The 20,102-nt window shown below is 38.4% G+C and overlaps 1 protein-coding gene across 4 annotated transcripts in view; it reads right to left on the reverse strand.

Annotated features, from left to right (window-relative positions):
• Positions 1 to 10,512: 10,512 nt before the first annotated feature.
• The window catches only part of CCDC170 (coiled-coil domain containing 170), a 32,546-nt gene continuing 22,956 nt past the window's right edge, over positions 10,513 to 20,102 (reverse strand). For 2 of the 4 annotated variants that reach the window (XM_088161724.1, XM_088161723.1), the window contains 5 exons: positions 17,559 to 17,762; positions 16,099 to 16,272; positions 15,100 to 15,342; positions 13,984 to 14,220; positions 10,513 to 11,611 (listed from right to left, as the gene is read on the reverse strand). In XM_088161724.1, the coding sequence (XP_088017850.1) occupies positions 11,399 to 11,611; positions 13,984 to 14,220; positions 15,100 to 15,342; positions 16,099 to 16,272; positions 17,559 to 17,762 (1,071 nt within the window). In that variant the 3' untranslated portion in view covers positions 10,513 to 11,398. The remainder of the gene's footprint in view (positions 11,612 to 13,983; positions 14,221 to 15,099; positions 15,343 to 16,098; positions 16,273 to 17,558; positions 17,763 to 20,102) is intronic. The other 2 variants (XM_014888368.2, XM_088161725.1) reach the window with 2 other exon arrangements.

Genomic DNA, 20,102 nt, shown 5'->3' on the forward strand with positions numbered 1-20,102 from the left:
GATAAGTGTGGTGATGCAACTATTCAGGCCGACTTCAAAGTTAAACATGTCCAGCCGATGGTCTTGCAGGCAACCACATTTAGAGACATATTTTTAAAGTTCTTTTCTTAGAAGGGATATAAACAAGACTGCAATAAATAAATCAACTCGTAACTAAGAAACATAAGGGAATTTATTGGCTGTAATGATAAACTGTTCCTGTGCAAACTTCTTTGTGTAAGAAAGTTACTCTACAAGTTTCTGTGGTGCCTAGTCCTGGCCCTTTCCTTTGGTGAGCATCAGCCATGAGAGAGCATCAGTCGGCTCTGCTGACAGGTCCCACAGCCAAGTTTGCCAGGCCAGCACCCTATTATAGAGAGTAAAACCTGCCAAAATCTCTTCATAGTTAGGTAATTTGAAAATACGTAAAGAACAATTAAAGCTTTATTCTACAATCTAAAATGTGAATCTCTACACAAAATAATTGTCTAACTTAGGAATAGTGGTCATATTCTTCTTTTCCACCCCTGCCAGTTTTATTCTGCCAGTTTAACTATTGGGAAGAATTGTATCACTAAAATAAAAGTAAACAACATTTTAAAGGACTTAAAATATATAATTTTATTTAAACCAGGCTTGTGTTGTCAAGATACCCAAAGAAGCCCCAATGAACAAGGAGTATAATTAGGAAAGTTGATAGTATTTTTTCCACCATAAAACTTCATTAAAAGATTTGTAATTGATGCAGAACAGATGCATCTATGAAAATAGTGTACTTTTCTTTCAAAACAACAAATGAACTTCTGGCTGCCCAGGTCACTTAGTTTGTGTACTGGCAGACTGGGTTTTCAGTAGTTGACCTTTATCAGATTGGCTGACTGACAGCAATTTGGTCGGTCATTCTGTTAAAGGCAAATGTGTATTTCTTGGCCCCAGAATAAAAATGTTAATTGATTAATAGAATATCAAGCCCTATTTCAGTTCTGTACTCTTTTGTTGTTGTGTTGTTGTTTGGCTCAAGTATCTTTATCTTGCTATTTAGCTAAATCACTAGCAATAAAATGAAAGAAAATTTGAATCAATAACTGTGTTCAGAAAATTTGTACTAAAGCTATAAATAGACCGAGTTGCTTTCAGCAGAGACTAAAGCTTGCAGGGCACTCAAAGAAAATTTCTACTCCATTAATAACTGGGATGTTCTTATAAACAGCCACATTTTCTTAGCATAAGGAACAAGATTCTACAACAGAACTCTTTTAATGCCTACATTGATACCTAACATAGTATAATGTTCTTAACAGGTTAAACTCACCTGTCCTTAACAGAGCAAATTCTGATCCTGTTGGGATTGGGTGGGTCCAGCTCTTGAGGATGTTGCTTTCCAGAGGCTCTTGCACTGAGCGGGCAGCAGCTGCTGGCTAACGATGCTGGACTCGCTTCTTTGCCTCCGACAGATGACCTGAACCAAATCACATCAGAAAAGGCGGATACTTGATACATCATGTGAAATATGTTGATTCTTTAGTTCTGTGATAGTGACCAACTGACTGAATTAGTCTGTCAACCCTTTGAAGCCCTGACAGAGCATCCTTGTGAGTATTGATACAAGACTTCAGCAACAGGCTCCAAGTTTCACTGAGTGACAGCAACAGCATTGGTGGAATTTTGCCTCCCAATTCTTTCGGCTGTTCCATGTTTACACAGTCAATATTTTCCCATCAGTTTTCCTGAATTTACATTCTGTCACTGGCAATTTCTGCCTGCTTCACAAATAAAATCACTATGCTGACTTTTACCTGTTAGCTGTGGCCTTCTGGTTGCAAATTGTCACAAATGCGTGCATCGTCTCTGAAAACATAGCAAGTAAGAGTTCTCAGGCGTTTTCCTACAAAGCCAACTCCTAGATTGTATTATGCACTGGCATTCACCTTCATTATTTCTTACCTTTGTGATATGTTTCCCTGCTTCACCACAATGCATCACACTAGCCTAGCCAGTAACATACAACATCTAAGTATCCGTTTTAGTTTCCTGCTAGTATTTAGTAACAGACTAAAACATACAAGTACACACATTATGTAATATGTTAAAAAACTGCTCTTGAAAACGTCAGGTATTTTTTATTTTTACCTAACTTGGACTACCTAGGCTTTTGAGCAGAAGAAAGAACACAGAAATAATTAAATAAGAAATTCCACAGTAGCCAAAGTATTTAACTTTTTCATAGAATATAATTTCCTTAAATTTTAAATTATCAGCCTTTTCTGTTGCTCTTTAAAAGGCTACAGTGTTACTCTGTTATGGATAAGGCTTTAAAAACAAATAGAAATAAATACTTAACTATAGCTTCTAACTGCAAAACTGAGGAGAGAAACAGGATGGCAAAATACTGCTATAGCTATTTAAGTTGTTGAAAAATATTACCAACCTGGACAGCTCTCTGATACATAATTACGTATTTCTGGATGGGGAAATAAAACCAAACCTGAAATCCATCTATTCCAGTCCCTTTCTTTTGACTGAAGTGATCAGATTGTCTCCAGACTTGTGCTCATATGATTGTCCCACTGATAGTCCTGTCAAACCTTGATCACAGGTACTGCCACAAGTTTGTCAGATTTTCCCAGCCTTATTTACTTTAATTCAGCAAATAAGCCCCTCCTTTTCTGCCTGTGTGTTACTGACCTACCCATGTGCTCTTTACCAATCTTTTTTGCAAGCTGTTACCATTGCTCTACTACTAGAGAAACAGGAATTGACACTTAATAAATGAATTGCCTTCAGTGGGGGCATGAAGCACTGCAAGGCATCACAACACCCTGAAAGCAGACATTTTAGCTGGATTTCAAGAATAATCAAACACCATGTAATTACATGTGAGCTGCCTGTAATTGAGGCAATGACAAATATCAATATGGCAAGTATCACTTCATTTTATTTGATGAAGGCACTCAACAGATTCCTGATTGGGAATTGCTACATACTAGAAAACAAAGACTGTGTCTGGATGTGTATCAGGAATATACATTATACCTACATGGAGACTTCAGTCTCCATTGGGTGATTCTTCTACACCAGAAGCTCTTTACCAGTTTGCAATCTGGTTCCATTCCCTCATTGCACACCTCTGTGTCACCAGCATCCTGACCTCTCAGACCAATCATTCCCACCCCCCTCACAGCACTTGGCTCCTGCTGGCTGATACTTTTGGGCTTTTATAACTCTTCTTTCTTTTTATACATATATTTTGGTGTGAATGAGGTATCCTCTTCTTTAAATTGGAAATGAAAGATTTGCAGTTTTTTTTTTTAGATCTCCTGTTGTTCATCATGTTGAACTAAAACCAACATGCCCATCTGGAAAATTATGGTGAGCTTCCAGGAGAGGCAAACCCAAATATATTCAGTGGTAATTAGAAGATTTAGGATTCTGATATTTTGAGTACTCTTAATTATAATTTCAAAGTCCCCTGGTGTAAGATATGACAGGTTGCTCCAGAAAGGATCACCCCACACAGAGGAGTTTTCTCTTCGCTGTCACTTCCTGTTATTATTTCTAATTTCTCTGAACCTATTAATGCCAAAAAGCACCCTGTATTTATAATCATTTAGAAATATTTGTGGAAATGATGTTCAGATATTTTACAAGGGAGTGTGAAAGCAATCTTTAAACAGCTAAATGTGATTCCTGTATGATTCCATCCCGCTTTCTACAAGGTCTATCAAACAGCCTGGAGTTTGAGTGATGGCATTCAAGCTGCAACTGAGCTGAAATGCTTTTTCCTTCAGCAACTGTTAAATTGAAGGGGTTAGTGTACTACAGGAAGATCCATACTTTGTCAGGAAATGCAGCTGAGAAATGAGCCCAGGAAAAGCAGGGAAGTATCAGGTCCAGCTGCAACACAGATGTGCAGCTCGGCACCAGGACAGAATGAGAGGATACGGTGTTCCTTCTGCCTTGCACTTTGTTGCATTTTTCAGCAAGTTACTTCATTGTGAGACTGCTGAGATGTCCCATGGAGGGAAATGCTGGGAACATTCTGTACAGTTGATTCCATCCTACCTTGCCTTGCTTCCTCCCACTCTTCCTACTTCATCTGGAGCTGCAAGTGCTGATTTCTCATGCTGCTCCGGGGTTTCCCATTACTGCACCCAACAGACTCAACCTCAGTCTCTTGCCCTTGGCTTCTCCCCTGTCCTTCTTCCTGGTCTATGACTAGGAAGTTTTGAAATGCTCCCATCCTCACCATTCCCTGCTGCTTTCTTCCTAATCATCAGGTCTCCTGAACACTTGTTCCCAAATCCCTTCTCAGCTACTCAGACCTCTCCCTTTTGCTTTTTTTTTGTCTTACAGCCTACCTTTACTCTATCTCTCCCATTGAACTTCCTTTCTCTTCCCTTCCCTGTGAAACCTGCCATAACCAGCTCCTTCCTGGGTCTGTTCCTTTTCCTTGTGGCTTGGAGATGGACTCCTTCATTCACTCCTGTTTATTTGTAATGAAAAAAGCACTGGGAGAACCAAGGTGTGTCAATCTTTGCTCTGGTACAGAGCAAGCCAGGAACACTTGTTACAAAGAAACTTTGTTTTGACTCTGGCCTGAGTTGATCCAAATTGCCACATTTTTGTTTATAGATATAGAAAAATTATAGGTTTTCCAATAGTCTTGTTCTTAGGAAGGACTGAATCATTTTGGCTTAAATTTAATAAATTCTGCCATTTGGCAAGGAAGACTTTCCTCCTCCTGTAAATAAAAGCAAAGCATCACATTGCATTACAGGCAATGATACTACTGCTACAAATACATGTAAAATCTGAACTCCCAAACCAGTTCAGTCAAGAATTTCTTAGGAAAACCACAGAGAGAACATTTTTTGAGAAATACAACCTCTTCTTTGACTAGGCCAGGAAGCCACTATAAAGAATTCTGAACTATTTGAACACGCACTACTTAAGAATAAAAGAGATGTTGCAAAATATTGTTCTCCTACCTGGGGGAGGCGGGGGGATTTGGGATCTCTGTCACTTGCTGGTGCAGACATTGTCATTTATAGAGCTTCATGAGTCTGAGAGGAAGCTTACCTATCTTGATTCAAAAACTGCTGGGCAGCAGTCTTCGGGTACTTAGCCAGTCTTTCCTTCTCTTCCACCTTCTTTTTTTCCCCTCTACATCACCGGCAGACTTCCAAGGGCAACTAGCTCCTCTTGTTTCTATCCTGAAGTTCACCCACAAGTCAGGAGAAGTTTATAAAGCCTTGAAGTTAAGATTTATCACCAGAGGATTAGTCTGTGCAGCTCTGAACCCATGACATTATTTTCTGTTTAGGTCATTAGTCTAAATCCCTGTCTGTTTACTGGTTGCTTTTTCAAATATTTATTCTTTTTGATTCCTACACTCTCCATGGCCTCCTGTCTCAAACTGTTGAAATGAATAGTTCCTAACAGTAAATGCAGAAAAATGTCTTCAGGCATATTTTTAGCCACTTGAATCAATCCAATTTAGCCCCATGACTTTGTGAGATGTGTCTCAGATACCCTCTGTTCCTGCCGCCTTCCACAAGCCCTCAGGCAGCCAAATGTCCTCAATACACACTGAGATCTGGATCCTTACGTGTTGAATGAGCCACGCTACTTCTCCATTCCTGCTGGACACACCCTAGTTCTGTTGTCTGTCTTCTGTTCTACTGTTCCCAATCCATGTTTTCAAAGGCAGCCAGGACTACATAGTGGTGTCATATGCTGGAGTAATATAATGGAAGTATTATTCTAAATGTCTCTAGTACCAAACAGTATAAAAAATATTAAACATCGATATTAATATGATAATCTCAGCACCAACCTAGCACTTTTCTGCACAGCCAGATTTGGACTGATCTCTAAAGAAAGCTCTTAGGGACTTTTACTCCATCATCTGCAGGATTCCATCTATCTACACTGATTGCCGTAGTACTTCTGCTATAAAAACCATTGCCGTCTGCTTCACAAGAATCTGCACCTGTCCTGGCTTGTCTCCTGCCATCACTTTATCCTGGTGTTATTTCTCCTTCCCGCAGCTCCACCTCCCCTGCAGAACCTGCAGTACGTATCTGTCTCCTTGTGGCCGTGTGCCTGGCACAGCCTTCCTACTTCGTAGGATCATTTAGGCTGACCAAAACCTTTCAGCTCTTTCTCCCACCCGCACAAGCATGGACTGACTCTCCCTGCCCCAGCAGCTCCAGAAAACTGCTTCAAAGGGATAAGAATCATCTAAAAGGTACTGCAGTCTCACACGAGAGATTCAACTGTGCCTTGATGTCTGCTGGTGCCACACAATGTGCAAAGATCCATCCACACCCTGCTAAAGTGCAGGAGGAGGCTGCCAGGTCTCAGAGATGGAAAGTGGCAGCAGAGCAAAAGTCTGCACAGATTTCTCCAGCAAGCCTACACAACCCAGCTGACCCTGGCGCTCCTTGCTCAAGGTTTCACAGATGTGAAACCTTGCTGGATAAGGAGCGGGGCTGATCAGAGACTTTGCTGCAGGCAAGTGATCTTTGAAAGGTCCGTGTTAGAAAGATATTTGCTGTGAATGACAGCAAATCCAATGCAGCATGTAGAGACTAAGAAAAGAAATGTCTTCGGATAAAGGTCAGAGAATTGTTGCCATTCATGTTGTTCTGCTCGTCCTTTGGGATGCCTGTTGGTTTAATCATGAGTCTCTGACCTCCTCTAAGGGCAAGGAGTCAGCCAGAGTGGCTGACCATATCAATTCATGCTGTTACTTTATAATTCATACTGCATATTTTTACATCGTTAGTATGAATCCGCTACAGCAATATGAAGGGTACACAGAAGAAATACTTTGAAATACTCAGTGAAATAGTGCTAGAAATACTCTTACTGTTCCTTATTTCATGCCAGTTTAAGCCCAAGGCCTCCATCAAAGCACAGTGTTCAGGATGCAGACAGTCCCTGTAGGGACCAGAGGTGCCTCTTTGGTGTGCCCAGATTTCCATTCCCTTTGGCAAGGCTCCCCTGATGCCCTGCCACAGCCCCCAGAGCTGCTGTGGCCGTGCTCTTCCTCACAGTACAAAAACACCACCAGGAGGGGAAAGGGCTGAGTCAGCTCTGCTGGCATGTGGTGCCAGCCCTGGGGAAGGTCTTCCAGCATTCCACGGGTACCATCACGTGTTTGTTTTGTAATCAGATCCCAGTGTTTCGTGGGCAAGATTCTTCTTTTTTTTTTTTTTTTGTCAGATTAAATTGCATCCCCTGGCCTATTTAAAAACAGTATTAATAGAAAATTGAATGTTTTGTTTATAACCAAGCACTCAACCTCCCCATCCAACATACTCACATTCCCTAAGAAAAAAAAAAAAATTTAAAAAAGCCCAAATCATTTCATAAAAGCACCGATTTATAACAAAAATTAGAAAAGGTACGCATAACCTGGGGCCAAAACCTATCCAGCTCCCAGTTTGGTGAGACTTCCTGCTCTCCAGTTCCATCCCCAGCTTTACCAGAAGCCATCCAAACCTTGGTTTCTCTGCCTGGCACCTGCTTGGAGCCCATTGGCTCATACTTTGCAGTCTTCTTTGTATTGTTTCTCCTACTTATCCAAAGTATAAGTAGTCACAGGGGAAAAATGAAATAACGTATCTCAACTTTTTTATTTGTTCCCCTCTGAAAATAGTGTTCTTCATTGTCCCAAGGCTCATTAGCTGACTTTAAAACTGACAGAAAAGCAAACTATTTTGTTTCAACACATTGTTATGTGTTGTAGATTTTTCTTTTCTGACTCAATTATTTCTCATTAATTATGAGTGCAATCTAATAAATTCATTCTCATTCCAGAAAAAATGATGTATTGCCATAGAGGATTCTTACTTGTTTTGAAAAAAAAAAAATTAAAAAAAAAAACCCCTGAAGTCTTCCATCTGAAAAGGATTATCTTTGAACACTCTTTCTAGTTTCTATTCTGGCAAGCTATCATTTCTTCATTTTACACATAGTTAACTACTTTCATTTTGTATGCTTCAGTGATAACAGAAATATTTTTTTCTCTAATTTCCTGGAAAGTTTCACTTCATTTTGTTTCATTCCTCGCCCTTTTTCTTTTATATAGTCCAGAGAAAAAGTCAGAATCTGTAGTCTTACAAAATACTTCTATTTCACATTAAAAGTTTGGGAGAATACATTACTTTTTCTCTCTAAATGTAGCTGATTCCTCGTCTGTTTTTTTTTAATTAAAATCTATTATGAACTTGGGTCATTCATATTTTCCCTCTCCTGCACCATCAAAATGTGCAAAATAATCGAGTAACAGAACAGCTGTAGGAAATTGTGGATGATGGACATCCACAGAATTGTGGACATCCACAGAAAATCTAAAAGAGCAAGCAAATTGTTTATACAGTAATAATAAACTACAGAGCAACAGAAGTAAAAGAGTAATTAAATGTGATCTGTCTTAATGTATCTTAATTCTAATTTACCAAAGTACTTAAATACTTTTGCACTTATTTTCTTTGAGGAATCATGGTTCTACTACATCAATATTCTGATGCATGGTTCTGTTGTGTTGCAAATAGTGTATTATTAATAATATGATGCATAGGCAAAAATTCAGTTCCATGTACTTTCATGCACTTACAAGACTCATTTTTCTACCTACTTTGTGATTTTATTACTATAGAGTTTATAGCATGTAAATAATTCCACATTAATATCTACAATTGCAACATTTTAATTGGTTGAATTTTCCTTAACACTTAGTAAAGTTGTATTCACCGGAGTTGTTTCATCTGTTATTTGGAGAAAAAAATGTATTTATGTAGCTGTACTATTCCGTGAGTTAACACATATTACTTCTTTACATTATTTTACTATGCATTCTGCTGATAAATCAAGAATCTTTTACCACAATAAAAGAGTAATTATGAACAGATAGCAAACTCTTAATTCCATACCTTTTTTAATACAGACAAACCTAGTAAAAATAACCTACAGGAAGAGGGGTGTCTGCTGACACAAACACAATACACACTTGCAATGCACGTCTTGTGCTGAATGCATCTTGGTTTAAAAAAGAGGAAAACATTTGAAACAAACTTTGAAAACATTCATAATTTTTCTTCTAATTTTTCTCGCAAAAGACTTGCTTCAATGCTGTATGAAACAAAATTGAGAGTCATTTTTTTCAGGGCTTATTTAAATTATATAGGTCAAAAATCACCTAAACTTTGTTCAAATCAAATGGCTTCTTATTTATTTACTTGTTTGTTTGCCTGTTTGTTTATTTTGCTTTGGTGAACGGGGAAATATGTCAGTACTCTTCCAAAAGGAAAGCAAATACAGGGAATATTAGTCATATTCCTTTGTGAACATGGTTAGCTTTAATACTTCAGAAAATACAGATCTGCTGTGCTTAAAAAAAAAAAAAAGTATTAGAAAAACTTTATTCTTTCTTCTGGCTTAACATGCAAGCCACTAACCAAGCATTGCTTTGAACTTCATGTGCAAATCTGCCTCCTTTGAAATAATTCAGAGACCCATGCTGGTGGCTTCTGTGGGGCTGGAACTGCACTGCTGGTGCCAGGGCTGGTCACAGGGTGGCAGGGATGGGGCTAATGAGCCTGACAGAAGGCTTCAAGTCTTCTGGCAGACAGCAGGAAATCATTTCACAATGCAACCTTACTTTATAATTGTCACTCTCAGAGACTATTTCCTAATGTTATGAATTTATTATCTGGGCTGAGTGGACCTAAATTTGTACTGCAATTTACTTAACTTTCATAATATGGTAAATCATGTTTTGTATGATATTTATTAATGTAGATGAAGAAAATGAGATTTGTTCTTTAGTAATAAATAAAAAATAAGTGCCTATAAAACCAACAAAACACAAAGTGAAACTACTTGTATTATCTCATCGAGAGCTAGAAAATTATTGCATCCTTTTCCATCCTCTAAATCCCCAATCAACATATCATGCCTAAAAATTACCTTTCATCCTGCCCTGAATACTTCCAGGGATGGAGCATCCACAACTTCCCCGTGCAACCTCTGCCTCACTACCCACATGAAAAAGAATTATTTTTTAATATCTAATCTAAACCTGCTCTTGTTCAGCTTGAAGTCATTCCCACCCAAAATAATGTTACGTTATAAAACAAAACATCAAATTGATTTTAATCCAGTTAGCCACAGGAGCATAAGAATTTACACAAGATTTATTTCTATCTTCTCAAATGACTGATTTTACAAAAGCTCGAGTGTTTATTTTTATATTTTACAGCAAGTCACTGAGAAACAATTCTTCAGAAGCAAATCAAATAAAAACATCTTTTGAGTCCTCAGCCAGAAATTACCACTCTTACTTGAAAAAGTGTCATTTTTCTTAAAATAGTGTGTTCGGTTTTACTGAGTGGGTCATCATTTGCTGAGACACTGTAGAAAGCCCACAAATGGTCAGATATAATTAGGTAAGTTGTCTTTGCTCTTCTACACAACCACACAAAACATATAATGGGAAGAGAAAACTAAAACCACAGAATCAAGTTTGAATGTGCTATTAAAACAGATTTATTGTCTATATTTCATTTTTAAAAAAATCATGAATTTGAACAACACTCAGAAAGCAGTTTTTACGACTAAGAGGTAGTTTGTTATACCTCATCATCACTTCTCTAAAAATAAACACTTTAGTAGTTCAACTATTTTCTGTAGTGAACAAGAATTCTAAAATAAGTTTTCATTAACTCAGAAGAATTGCTGCTGTGGATTAATTACCCAAGGAATACAAGTTGGAAACAAAATTTTCAAGACCTCATGACCAAGGCCAACACTCAATTTTACCAAATATATCTATATGAGGCACATGATGGGACCCTGTGAGAAAGCCTTTCCTGCAAAAACGGAATTATTTGTTTTGCCATACAAGCAGACAAAAGAAACTAACCTAAGGAAAAAAGAATCTCTCAAAATTGAGATAATCCTCTAACTTGCAGACAATTGTCTTGAAGTGAAAGCCCTTATATGTAAAAATGCAGAGATGTCCAGGTGGGAAGAAGAAAAGCAGCAGGACAACTCCTACTTTATTTCATCCTTGTCACCTAGAGGTAAAACACAAGGAATGCCACTGAAGCAGACATTCAATAACTTCTCAGAACTGTGAACTGACCTTGGGTGACCCATGACTTCAGTGCCTCTGCACTGAAACTGGAGGGCATTGTTGATGTGTTGCCTATCATTTTCATGACCGAAGTATTAAGCTGCCCAGAGATTTTCTGTTTGCCATCTCCAGGCTGCTGTCTTTACCCGTTCCAATCAGTCTCTCAGCTGAAGTTCTAAAAATCAGCCCTAGCTGGTGTCTCTAGAGTAGGGAACAGAAATAGGGATCCGTTTACTGCGGAGCTCCAGCAGGTGAGGAAGCAAACAGAAAATTTTACTTTGTCCCATCTCCGTTCAGAGAAGAGGCAGGATGTTTCTTTGCTGCCCCTCTGGGAGCCACATTTTTGAGGCAGACACAGGGGAAGAGGTGGTGCTGATGGCAGTGGATCAGCCCCTCAAGGCGAGTAATGATTTCATAGTCGGGAAGAGCCAGGCTGGCGATGTCGAGGCCCAGCATCTGCGAGACCACCTCTCGGAAATCTGCCAGCTGCGAGAGCAAAGAGAACGGGATAAATTAAACAGGAAGCAAAGGAGATGTCAGGGAAAACATGTACATATAGGCATACACACTAGCACTTGTATCATCAGCGCTAAATGAAGGCATATCAGCTGTTGCTCAATACAGAGAGCAGCAGAGGAGAGAAACAGCCTTTTGGGGCATACATCAAATCACAAAATACAAACAGCTGAGACGTCAAGAGTCTCAAACACAAACCACAGCTTTCAAGTGTTCCTTGAGTATCTTTCACAGGAATATCTTCCCTGCTGACTCAACTCCAAAACCAGAGGAAAACACACTTTTACTTGATGCAGATGACCACAAAGTATACAAACTTGAAACTCTGGTGGGCCATTCCCAGAGCACAGGCTAAGGCTCGTCCTTGACCACTATCTGCCACCTCTCCCCTCCACCCTGCACTTTGTTGAGAAAAAAGAAATGAGGAAGTTAGAAGAAAGGTGGAAGTTTTTGGCACATCCTGCGGTCTGACTTTGATTTGAATTAAGATACAGCCCAAATTCAAGATGCAGATTAAGAAAATGTTTGTTTTTCTTCTGTGCATAGCTGCTGAAAATGTCATAGGAATAGTATTTGGTAAAGTAATTAATTAAAGACACCAGCTTTCTCTCTGCAGTTCCACATGGACAGACATCCACATGTAGCTGTCATCACTGCTGATTTACTCTTCTCAAGTCACAGTATGTATCACTATCAGTCAAACTTCAAGGCCCCTTGAACAGACAATAAATTACACAGCCAAAATGGCAAATGCCTTAATTCCCCTTATCATCAACACATAAAAGAGGAAAATGTTATTATTTGAGGAAATATGCTTTTCTTGCTCTCTATTTGAATGCCAAGATCTCCATTCCCAAGCCTGAAAGAGACTCAAAATGCCACAAAATCATCAAAACCATCAAGAAACTGGACTCGTGTTCTGATGTGGCAGCATCCTCACTCCACCAAATATGCCAAGGGCTAAGGATAAGGAGGAGATAGACAGTCCTGAAATGTCCCCAACCCCAAGAACACTGTGCAGAATTCTAAAGCAGTTAAGTCTGAAAGGAAAGGGGTTTGCAGCTTTCCTGAAAACAAGCTCTCAGTTTCCAAGACTTTGCCAAAGGCAGTTTGTTTCCAACCCCGAGGAGCTGCCTTCAATTCGGAAACACAAATATGGAAACCAATACAGAACAGAGCTGAGGTCTGGAGTCCTCAGCACAAGACAAACATGGACCTGTTAGAACAGCTCCCAAGGAGAGATACAGAGATGATCAGAGGGATGAAGAACTTCTTCTATGAAGCTGGGCTGAGAGAGCTGGGATTGTTCAGCCTGGAGAAGAGAAGGCTCCAGGGACACCTTATAACACCTTCCAGTATTTAAAGGGGGCACACAAAAAAGAAAAAAAAAAAAGGAGAGCAGCACTTTACACAGGCATATAATGATAGGAAACAGGAGAAAGGTTTTAAACTAAAATAGGACAGAAAAGTCCAAAGAACATTGCAACAATATTCAAGCGGATTCAGAGATGGTAAAAAGTCAATATTTGTGTTTGTGCTTTTAGCAAAATACATAATGTGTGACTCCATGGAATAATTTCCCACGTATAATTAATATCTTCTTCTCTGCGCTGGATGCTTTGTTTCCTCATGAGATGTATGAAGAAATTAAATCTTCCTGCCAAATTTCTAAACTTTGTTATAAAACAAAAAGCACTAAAGATTTCCAGGGGGAAAAAAGGTTGTTTCCAGGTTGTTATTCTTCTCCATGTAAATAAAATTATATTTTTCTAGACTAATTTTCTGAAACAGCATTCTTAAATTTCATCCAGAGTCATTGTTGTCATAAGGCCAACATACACCATAAGATTTTTAGCTGGGAAATCTAATGAAGTTCTAGGCAGCTGAAATAAATTTAAAATTACAAATTTTTAACTTTAAAGAAGCATCCATTTGTTTTCAACAATTATGCCATCTATAACATTGCTAAAAAACACAATATGGAAACAAAAAGAAGCAGATGAGAAGTTGGTAAGTTTTCTACCTAAGATATTTGGAAAAAAGACATGCCTTAAGAGAGATACTCGAATTTTACAGCATTTTAATACTTCTCTAAAAGGTGATGCAATATTTTATGATGAGCAAAGAAAATAAAGCCTGTATTTATTAATCTCTTGCAAAACTTAACTTACAGAATAGCTTTGCAATCACAACTGTCACTGTGACACACAAGTGTGAGCTAAAATTTCCTTGTTTTATGATGTTTGGAGCAGTTTTAAGTACAGCTGGATAGCTGCTCCTCCTACACCCTTTTCCTACACTCTAAGGGACATCTAGCACTTGTCAAATACCTATACACCTACCTGTCTCTCTCTTTTTGCTAGTTCTGCAAGTGTTGTTTTAAGCACCTTCATCTCACTGGTAACAGCTTCTAACATATTTTTGTTTTTTTCTTTATCTTCAGTAGCTTTACGCTCCGTTAAAAGAAGTTCTGATTTGGCAGATCTAAGTTGTTTCTCAGCTTTTTCTTTCATTCTTTCCAATTTGCCTTGAGACTTATTGAGTTCCTCTATTGCTCTGTTCTGCTCCAAAGTTTTGATCTGCAATAAGATGAGGAAGTGTTAAATTTGCCATACTTTTTAGCTAACTTGAGCAAATGGCAAAAAGTATCAGGAGTGATCATGAATAAGCACATTAGTGTGGTTACTTTTGGGCACTTCATTAAATCATCACATGTATATGTGAACTGAAAAGTTATTAAAGGAGACTGGCCTATTTCAACACAATGAACAAAAAGGTTTCTCTTCAAGGACAATTAATTCTATACAGGTTTTATGAAAAGAAGTATATGGGCAGAAAAGAAAATTCCCAGAGTGGGTTCACTCTTTTCCAGCCCCTGGAAAAAATAGTAGGAAAAAGAATTGCCAAATGTTTTGCTAGTAAAAATGGTTCCGTGGGAACATGTGCAGAATTGTATGTTTCACTCCATCAGCCACAAGACACAAAGTCACATAAAATCAGTCTTCCTTTCTCTTAGTGGTAGCAAGCTATCAATGGCTGCAAACCACTTGTATTCACCTAAGTAAAACAAGGTAATGTATTACTACTGCAGTGTAATGAAACATAGAAACAATGAAAATTTAGAATCTTACCTGTTATATTCCCCTCATACCTATCAGAATAGACCTTCTGTGAGCAATGCATGGGGAAATACATGACAGTCATACTAACAAGAGAGAAAGGGAACCATGTATTGTATTTTTCTTATACTATCCTTAAAATTTTGATTGTGCTTTGCAGATGCTACTTAGCATATCAAGACAAATTGTAAAATACCCAAAACATTGTAATATTATATTTGTTTTTGTCACCAAGATTTGAGCAGCTCTCCATGAACACATTTATTTTAAATGAAGTCCAGCTGTATCCAAATGGAATAGAAAAACGGATAGAAGTATAAATGTAATATTTTAACTCACCTTAAGTTCACTGGTTTCAGACAGCTTGGCTTTGAGATCAGTATTTGTTTCCCTTGCCAGATCAAGCTGCTTCTGTAGCCTCTCTATCATCTTATGTAACTTTTTGACAGCGAGATTGGCCTCATCCCTTTCCACAGCTAATGCAGCCCTTACTTGCTTCTCTTCCTCCAGCTGGGTTATTTTCTGCCGCAGAAGGTTCATGTGCAGCTCTTTACTTTCAAGTTTTTCTTTCTGAGCCTTCAACTTGATTTCCAAACACAAGGACATTTGAAAAAATAAATGTGAAAGACTGTGGTATTGCATAATTGCAAATTTAATCCTCATGTTGCATCAATAACCTGAACTCCTTTTCCTCTCTTGAAAAGTTAATGAAGAAGTATCAACACATTTACCCTAACCTGATATTCCTTGTATTACCAATTCATTTTGCTTCTCTATTGTTTTAAACCTTAAACAGACCCTATTCCCAGCTCTATACCAGTCTGGCAAGCCTAAATCCAAAAGATTTCCCTATGTCATAACAGGATGACAGAGGGTTGTTTGATCAAATTTGAACAGACTTGTTCCTGTAGGAACAAATGAATGAAGGAACAGTTCTTGTTGGAAACGCTGCAATTCTTGGTGAAGTACAACCAACATCCTACTAGCTTCTAGAGAAGTTTGTGTAATGTGCCTCCTTCCTTGGCAGATCCCTTTAGATTTAAATATTAATGGCAGCTGTTTACAGAACTATAAATGTGTTTTTAAAAGTAGACAAATGTACAGATATAAACATCCATAACTTTGTCCTTTTTTTTCCTTAAGAAGCTGTGAAAAGCAGTATCGTTTGACCAACTGGTGGGTTTTCTTTTTGCACAGTTTGCAAATGCTCACTGTCTTCTTTTTATGTCATGGACACCTTTGAAATTCCTTGCACATATGCAGTCTGCTGCCTCTAGCAGGCCACTGCAGAAACACAGCCATATGTTTATCTTTGAATGGTATGTCTTTTTTGTATACCTTCCTTCTGAGGCCGTATGCCACAGTCTTGTTCTCAACCACCGCATCACCTTCCAGTTTCACCAACTGCTCTACCCGGGCCAGAATCGCATCCATAGTCATATCAAATCCAACCTCTGCTGCTACACTGTCCAGCTTCATCTTCTCATTCAGTTGTTCCAGAAATTTCAGATACTAAGATGTGGAAAAGTGGGCAGAAGAATATTAATAAAACTTCAGTAAAAGTCATGAAGTACAACTTAAAAGCAATCCCCACAATAGTGGCAGCCAATATGCAGCCAAGTACATTATAAAAATAATGTACTGAAAGGGTGCAATTGGGCACACTCCAGACACAACTGCAAATTCTCCATATGTCCTTTTCTTAGCCAACACTTACTTTGTCCATATATCCCTAGATCTACTGCATTTATCTTCTTAGCAAGAAAAATTTGGGGTTTGCTTCTCTGCAGCAATAGGTATGTCCTTGCTTCTGACTCCAGTTCCTGTCTGGAGCTCGGCTGGGAGAAGTCAGAGTGGACAGCTGTGACAGCTGTGTCCTAGCTAATACTGCAAGTGCTGTGATGGCCCCTTACTGTGAGCTCTCAAACAGAGGTAACTGGTACCAGAAGAAGAAAGCATTGGATTTATTCATTGACAGAAAAAAAAATCGCAAAAAAGGATCTCTAAATTGCATCAATATCTAGAGAATAATTTAAGAATCTAGGGCCACATATTATTCACAAAGGAAGCAGAGTGGAAGAAACAGCTCCCTTTTCTGGTTTTCTCCCAATGTGATGGATGCTTAGCTCAAAAAAATTATTTTATCATAGTCTAAGGCAAAACAAATAGCACAAAATTCTTGATTCCTCTAAGCATTAATCGTGGCCTGGCAGCATGCTACAGCTTTGTTTTTCTTAGCTGTAGTGTTTGGCTTTCCAGGTACTATGTCATTTTTCAAACTCTTTGGCACATGAATGAGTTGTAGGCTAACAGTGCATTCATTCATACAATTAGACAAAAAACCTAGTAGCCATGATTGTCTCATAATATAAAAGAATCAAAAACTAAAAATCTTGAGAGATTGCAGACTAGATTATGTTTTAGAGAAAGACATAGAGAGGAGAGAAATTTTGAGATCAGAGAATAATTGAAGGACTTCTGATGGGGTATTGACAAGGACTTCTTTTAAGCTGGTTTTGGGGTATAGTTTGGTTTTGGGGGGGTTGCTTGTGGGGTTTTTTAGGGGTTTGGGGGGTTTTTGTTTGCTTGTTTTGTTTCACAGTAATGGACTGGGAATTCAAAAGCTTAGCTACATCTTCCAACTGCAATTATTGGTCAAAGAAAATAAATTATTACTCTCTACATAATGTCTGACTTTGCTAATTCTCATTACTTGAAGTGCTCCAGGAGACCAAATTAATATGAGTTGTGTCTCTGCCTTTAGTGATGCCTATTCAAAAGTAAATAATGTGTACAACTACTTTTTGTTTCTCAAGCTTCAAACCATCTTGCATCAGGTCTCCAGTTAATAATTCCTCTTCCAAGTGCTTCAGTTGATCGTGGAAATTCTCAGAACATTTTTCAGCTTTCCTGCTCCTCTCCAGGGCTTCATGGTACAATCTGGTCTGATTTTCCAAAGCTTTAGTCAATTTAGCTAATTGTGTTTCAAGCTGAGACACCATCTAGAGAACAAGCAAACCAACAAAGCATATGGGGTTAGGTGGGAAGGCTGGAAATATATGAAAGATAAATCAACAAATTACTAAAAATAGGGCAAAATATCTATCTTTAAAATATATGCATTTAAAAAATCAAAAAGAAAAATTTGCAACCAGCAGCAAAAAATTGCAGAAGTGGAGGCACCCAAAAGTGAATAGATATTATAAATAAGATTAGTCAAATGACTAAAAGGTATTGCTATATATTAAAAAATCAATACAAAGTAATTCAGACACAAAATTTCCAAAGATGTGGACATAGTAGCAATACCTTGAAGTCAGCTATCATTCCTTAAAATAAGCCAAAGAAATCACTATTCTATTAAGGAGTTGATTAGAAAAAGCACATAAGTTTTTAGAAAATACATGCAGTATGTAGGGGAGAAAGTAGATATGGATAATTAAATCTCAGAGGAGTGTTTCCCAATTGGCAACTGTTAAGCAGTATTTGAAAGGTTGTGCTTAAAAAATAAATAGTAATAATAATTTCTTTAATCTAACCAGAGTCCAAGGATAAAAGGATAAAATCTCAAAACAAGCAACCAGAACAATTTAAAAAAATTCTAATTCTTCACCGTTAACTTTACAACACCAGCATATAATGCAATGGATTTTAAGTTGTAAACTATTTATAAATTAAATGCTTGAAAGTATCTGGTTACAATACTGAAATACTGAAAAGCAGGTCTATACACAAAGTTGCTTGTTTCCCTCTGTCTACTTCTTACTGTCATATAATTATTTGTTTACATAATTCATTATATTGCATTTGTAACTCAGTGTTCAGACACTCATCTCCAAGCAGCCTCTTCATTTTAAGCCTCTTGTTGGTTCCAGTTAATAAAATGAACAGTAAGTACACGGAGCTCTCATTAATTTTAATGGCACTGAAAGTTTTCCAATTAAATACAAAGTTTGCCCCCAACTTGTCTAAAAACACTGAGAAATTACTACTGCTCATACAGTAGACAACACTAAACAATAATAAATCTGCAAGAGCCTACAAACATATTTTACACTTTTTTGCATCTCACATCACCCAGCAGGAACAAGAGTTGCAGTCATTTGTTCCCCCAGAGATTCGCTGCTGCCACAGAACCTAGAGCCCCTTTATCAGGCTGCAGAGTGGCTGCAAGGGGGTTTTAGAGGCTTCAAAGATCCATAGACATGAGGAAGTGAAAGACTATACCACAGAAGCAGAGCAGAAGCTGTCATTTTATCATCCTGGGGCATTCTGGTGTGACTTTCATCCTTAGCTTAGAGACAACCCAAAAGGTAGGCATTTCCTAAAACAAGGTTGCACCCTTGTTACCCCCCATGCCTGATCCATCATTTTACAAAGGCTACATTTTTGGTCCTGCAGTTCTGACCTCCACAACTTCTCATTCCTATGACTCATGCAGCTTGATCAGCCAGCCTGCAAAATAAAAAGCCCCTTCCTGCTTTTTGTTTTAATTGGCTACTGGATAATTTCAAACTACAACCATTTTACATATGACGCAAAGTAGGGTCGGAGTGTGGATCTGCAGTAGGGTGGGAAGGCTCTGCAGAGGGATTTGGACAGGCTGGATCAGTGGTCTGATGCCAATGTATGAAGTTCACCAAGGCAAAGTGCCAGGTTCAAGTGCCAGGTCCTGCCCTTAGGTCACAACATTGCTACAGGCTGGGCAGAGTGGCTGGGAAGCTGTATGATGAAAAAGGATGTGGGGTTGTTGGTCAAGAGCTGGCTGAAACTGAGCCAACAGTGTGCCCAGGTAGGCAAGAAGACCAATGGCATAGGTTTTTGATTTTGGTTTTTTTTTTTAATACTTCACCAAAATGCACAGGATATTCTCGAGAACCATTTCTAGCCTTGGACAGCATACAAAACCATTTGCTGTCGTTAAAAACTATCACATCAGCAGGAGATGCTAGAACTTCAATATCTGGCAAGAATATTAAAGCTGGTTTTCAGTGGCTCACTGAAAGCAGCTTTTGATTTAGTGTGCAACTTTTAGTTATATAAATAGTCCTCACAAACAAAATTAATAAACTGTAAGCAAGCAAGGGAGAAACTTCAGTGTAGTGTCAGGATACTGATATTGGTCAGGCTTCATTCTGACTCACCTTCCTCCTGAGCTGTCCCTTCTTTATCTATACATTCAAACACACCTTTGCAAACAGTACCAGTCCAAATGCCTCAAGCTAGAGCCTTCCTTTTGCTAGAGCCTTCCTTTTACCTTCTTTGGATGCTGAATAATGTTTAGCTGTAAGTGTAAAAACACATCTTTATATTTAGGTGCAGGTTTTGAGGATTGGAGGGAA

Source organism: Sturnus vulgaris, chromosome 3 (genome assembly GCF_052056855.1).
Source record: "Sturnus vulgaris isolate bStuVul1 chromosome 3, bStuVul1.hap1, whole genome shotgun sequence".
Taxonomy (NCBI): domain Eukaryota; kingdom Metazoa; phylum Chordata; class Aves; order Passeriformes; family Sturnidae; genus Sturnus; species Sturnus vulgaris.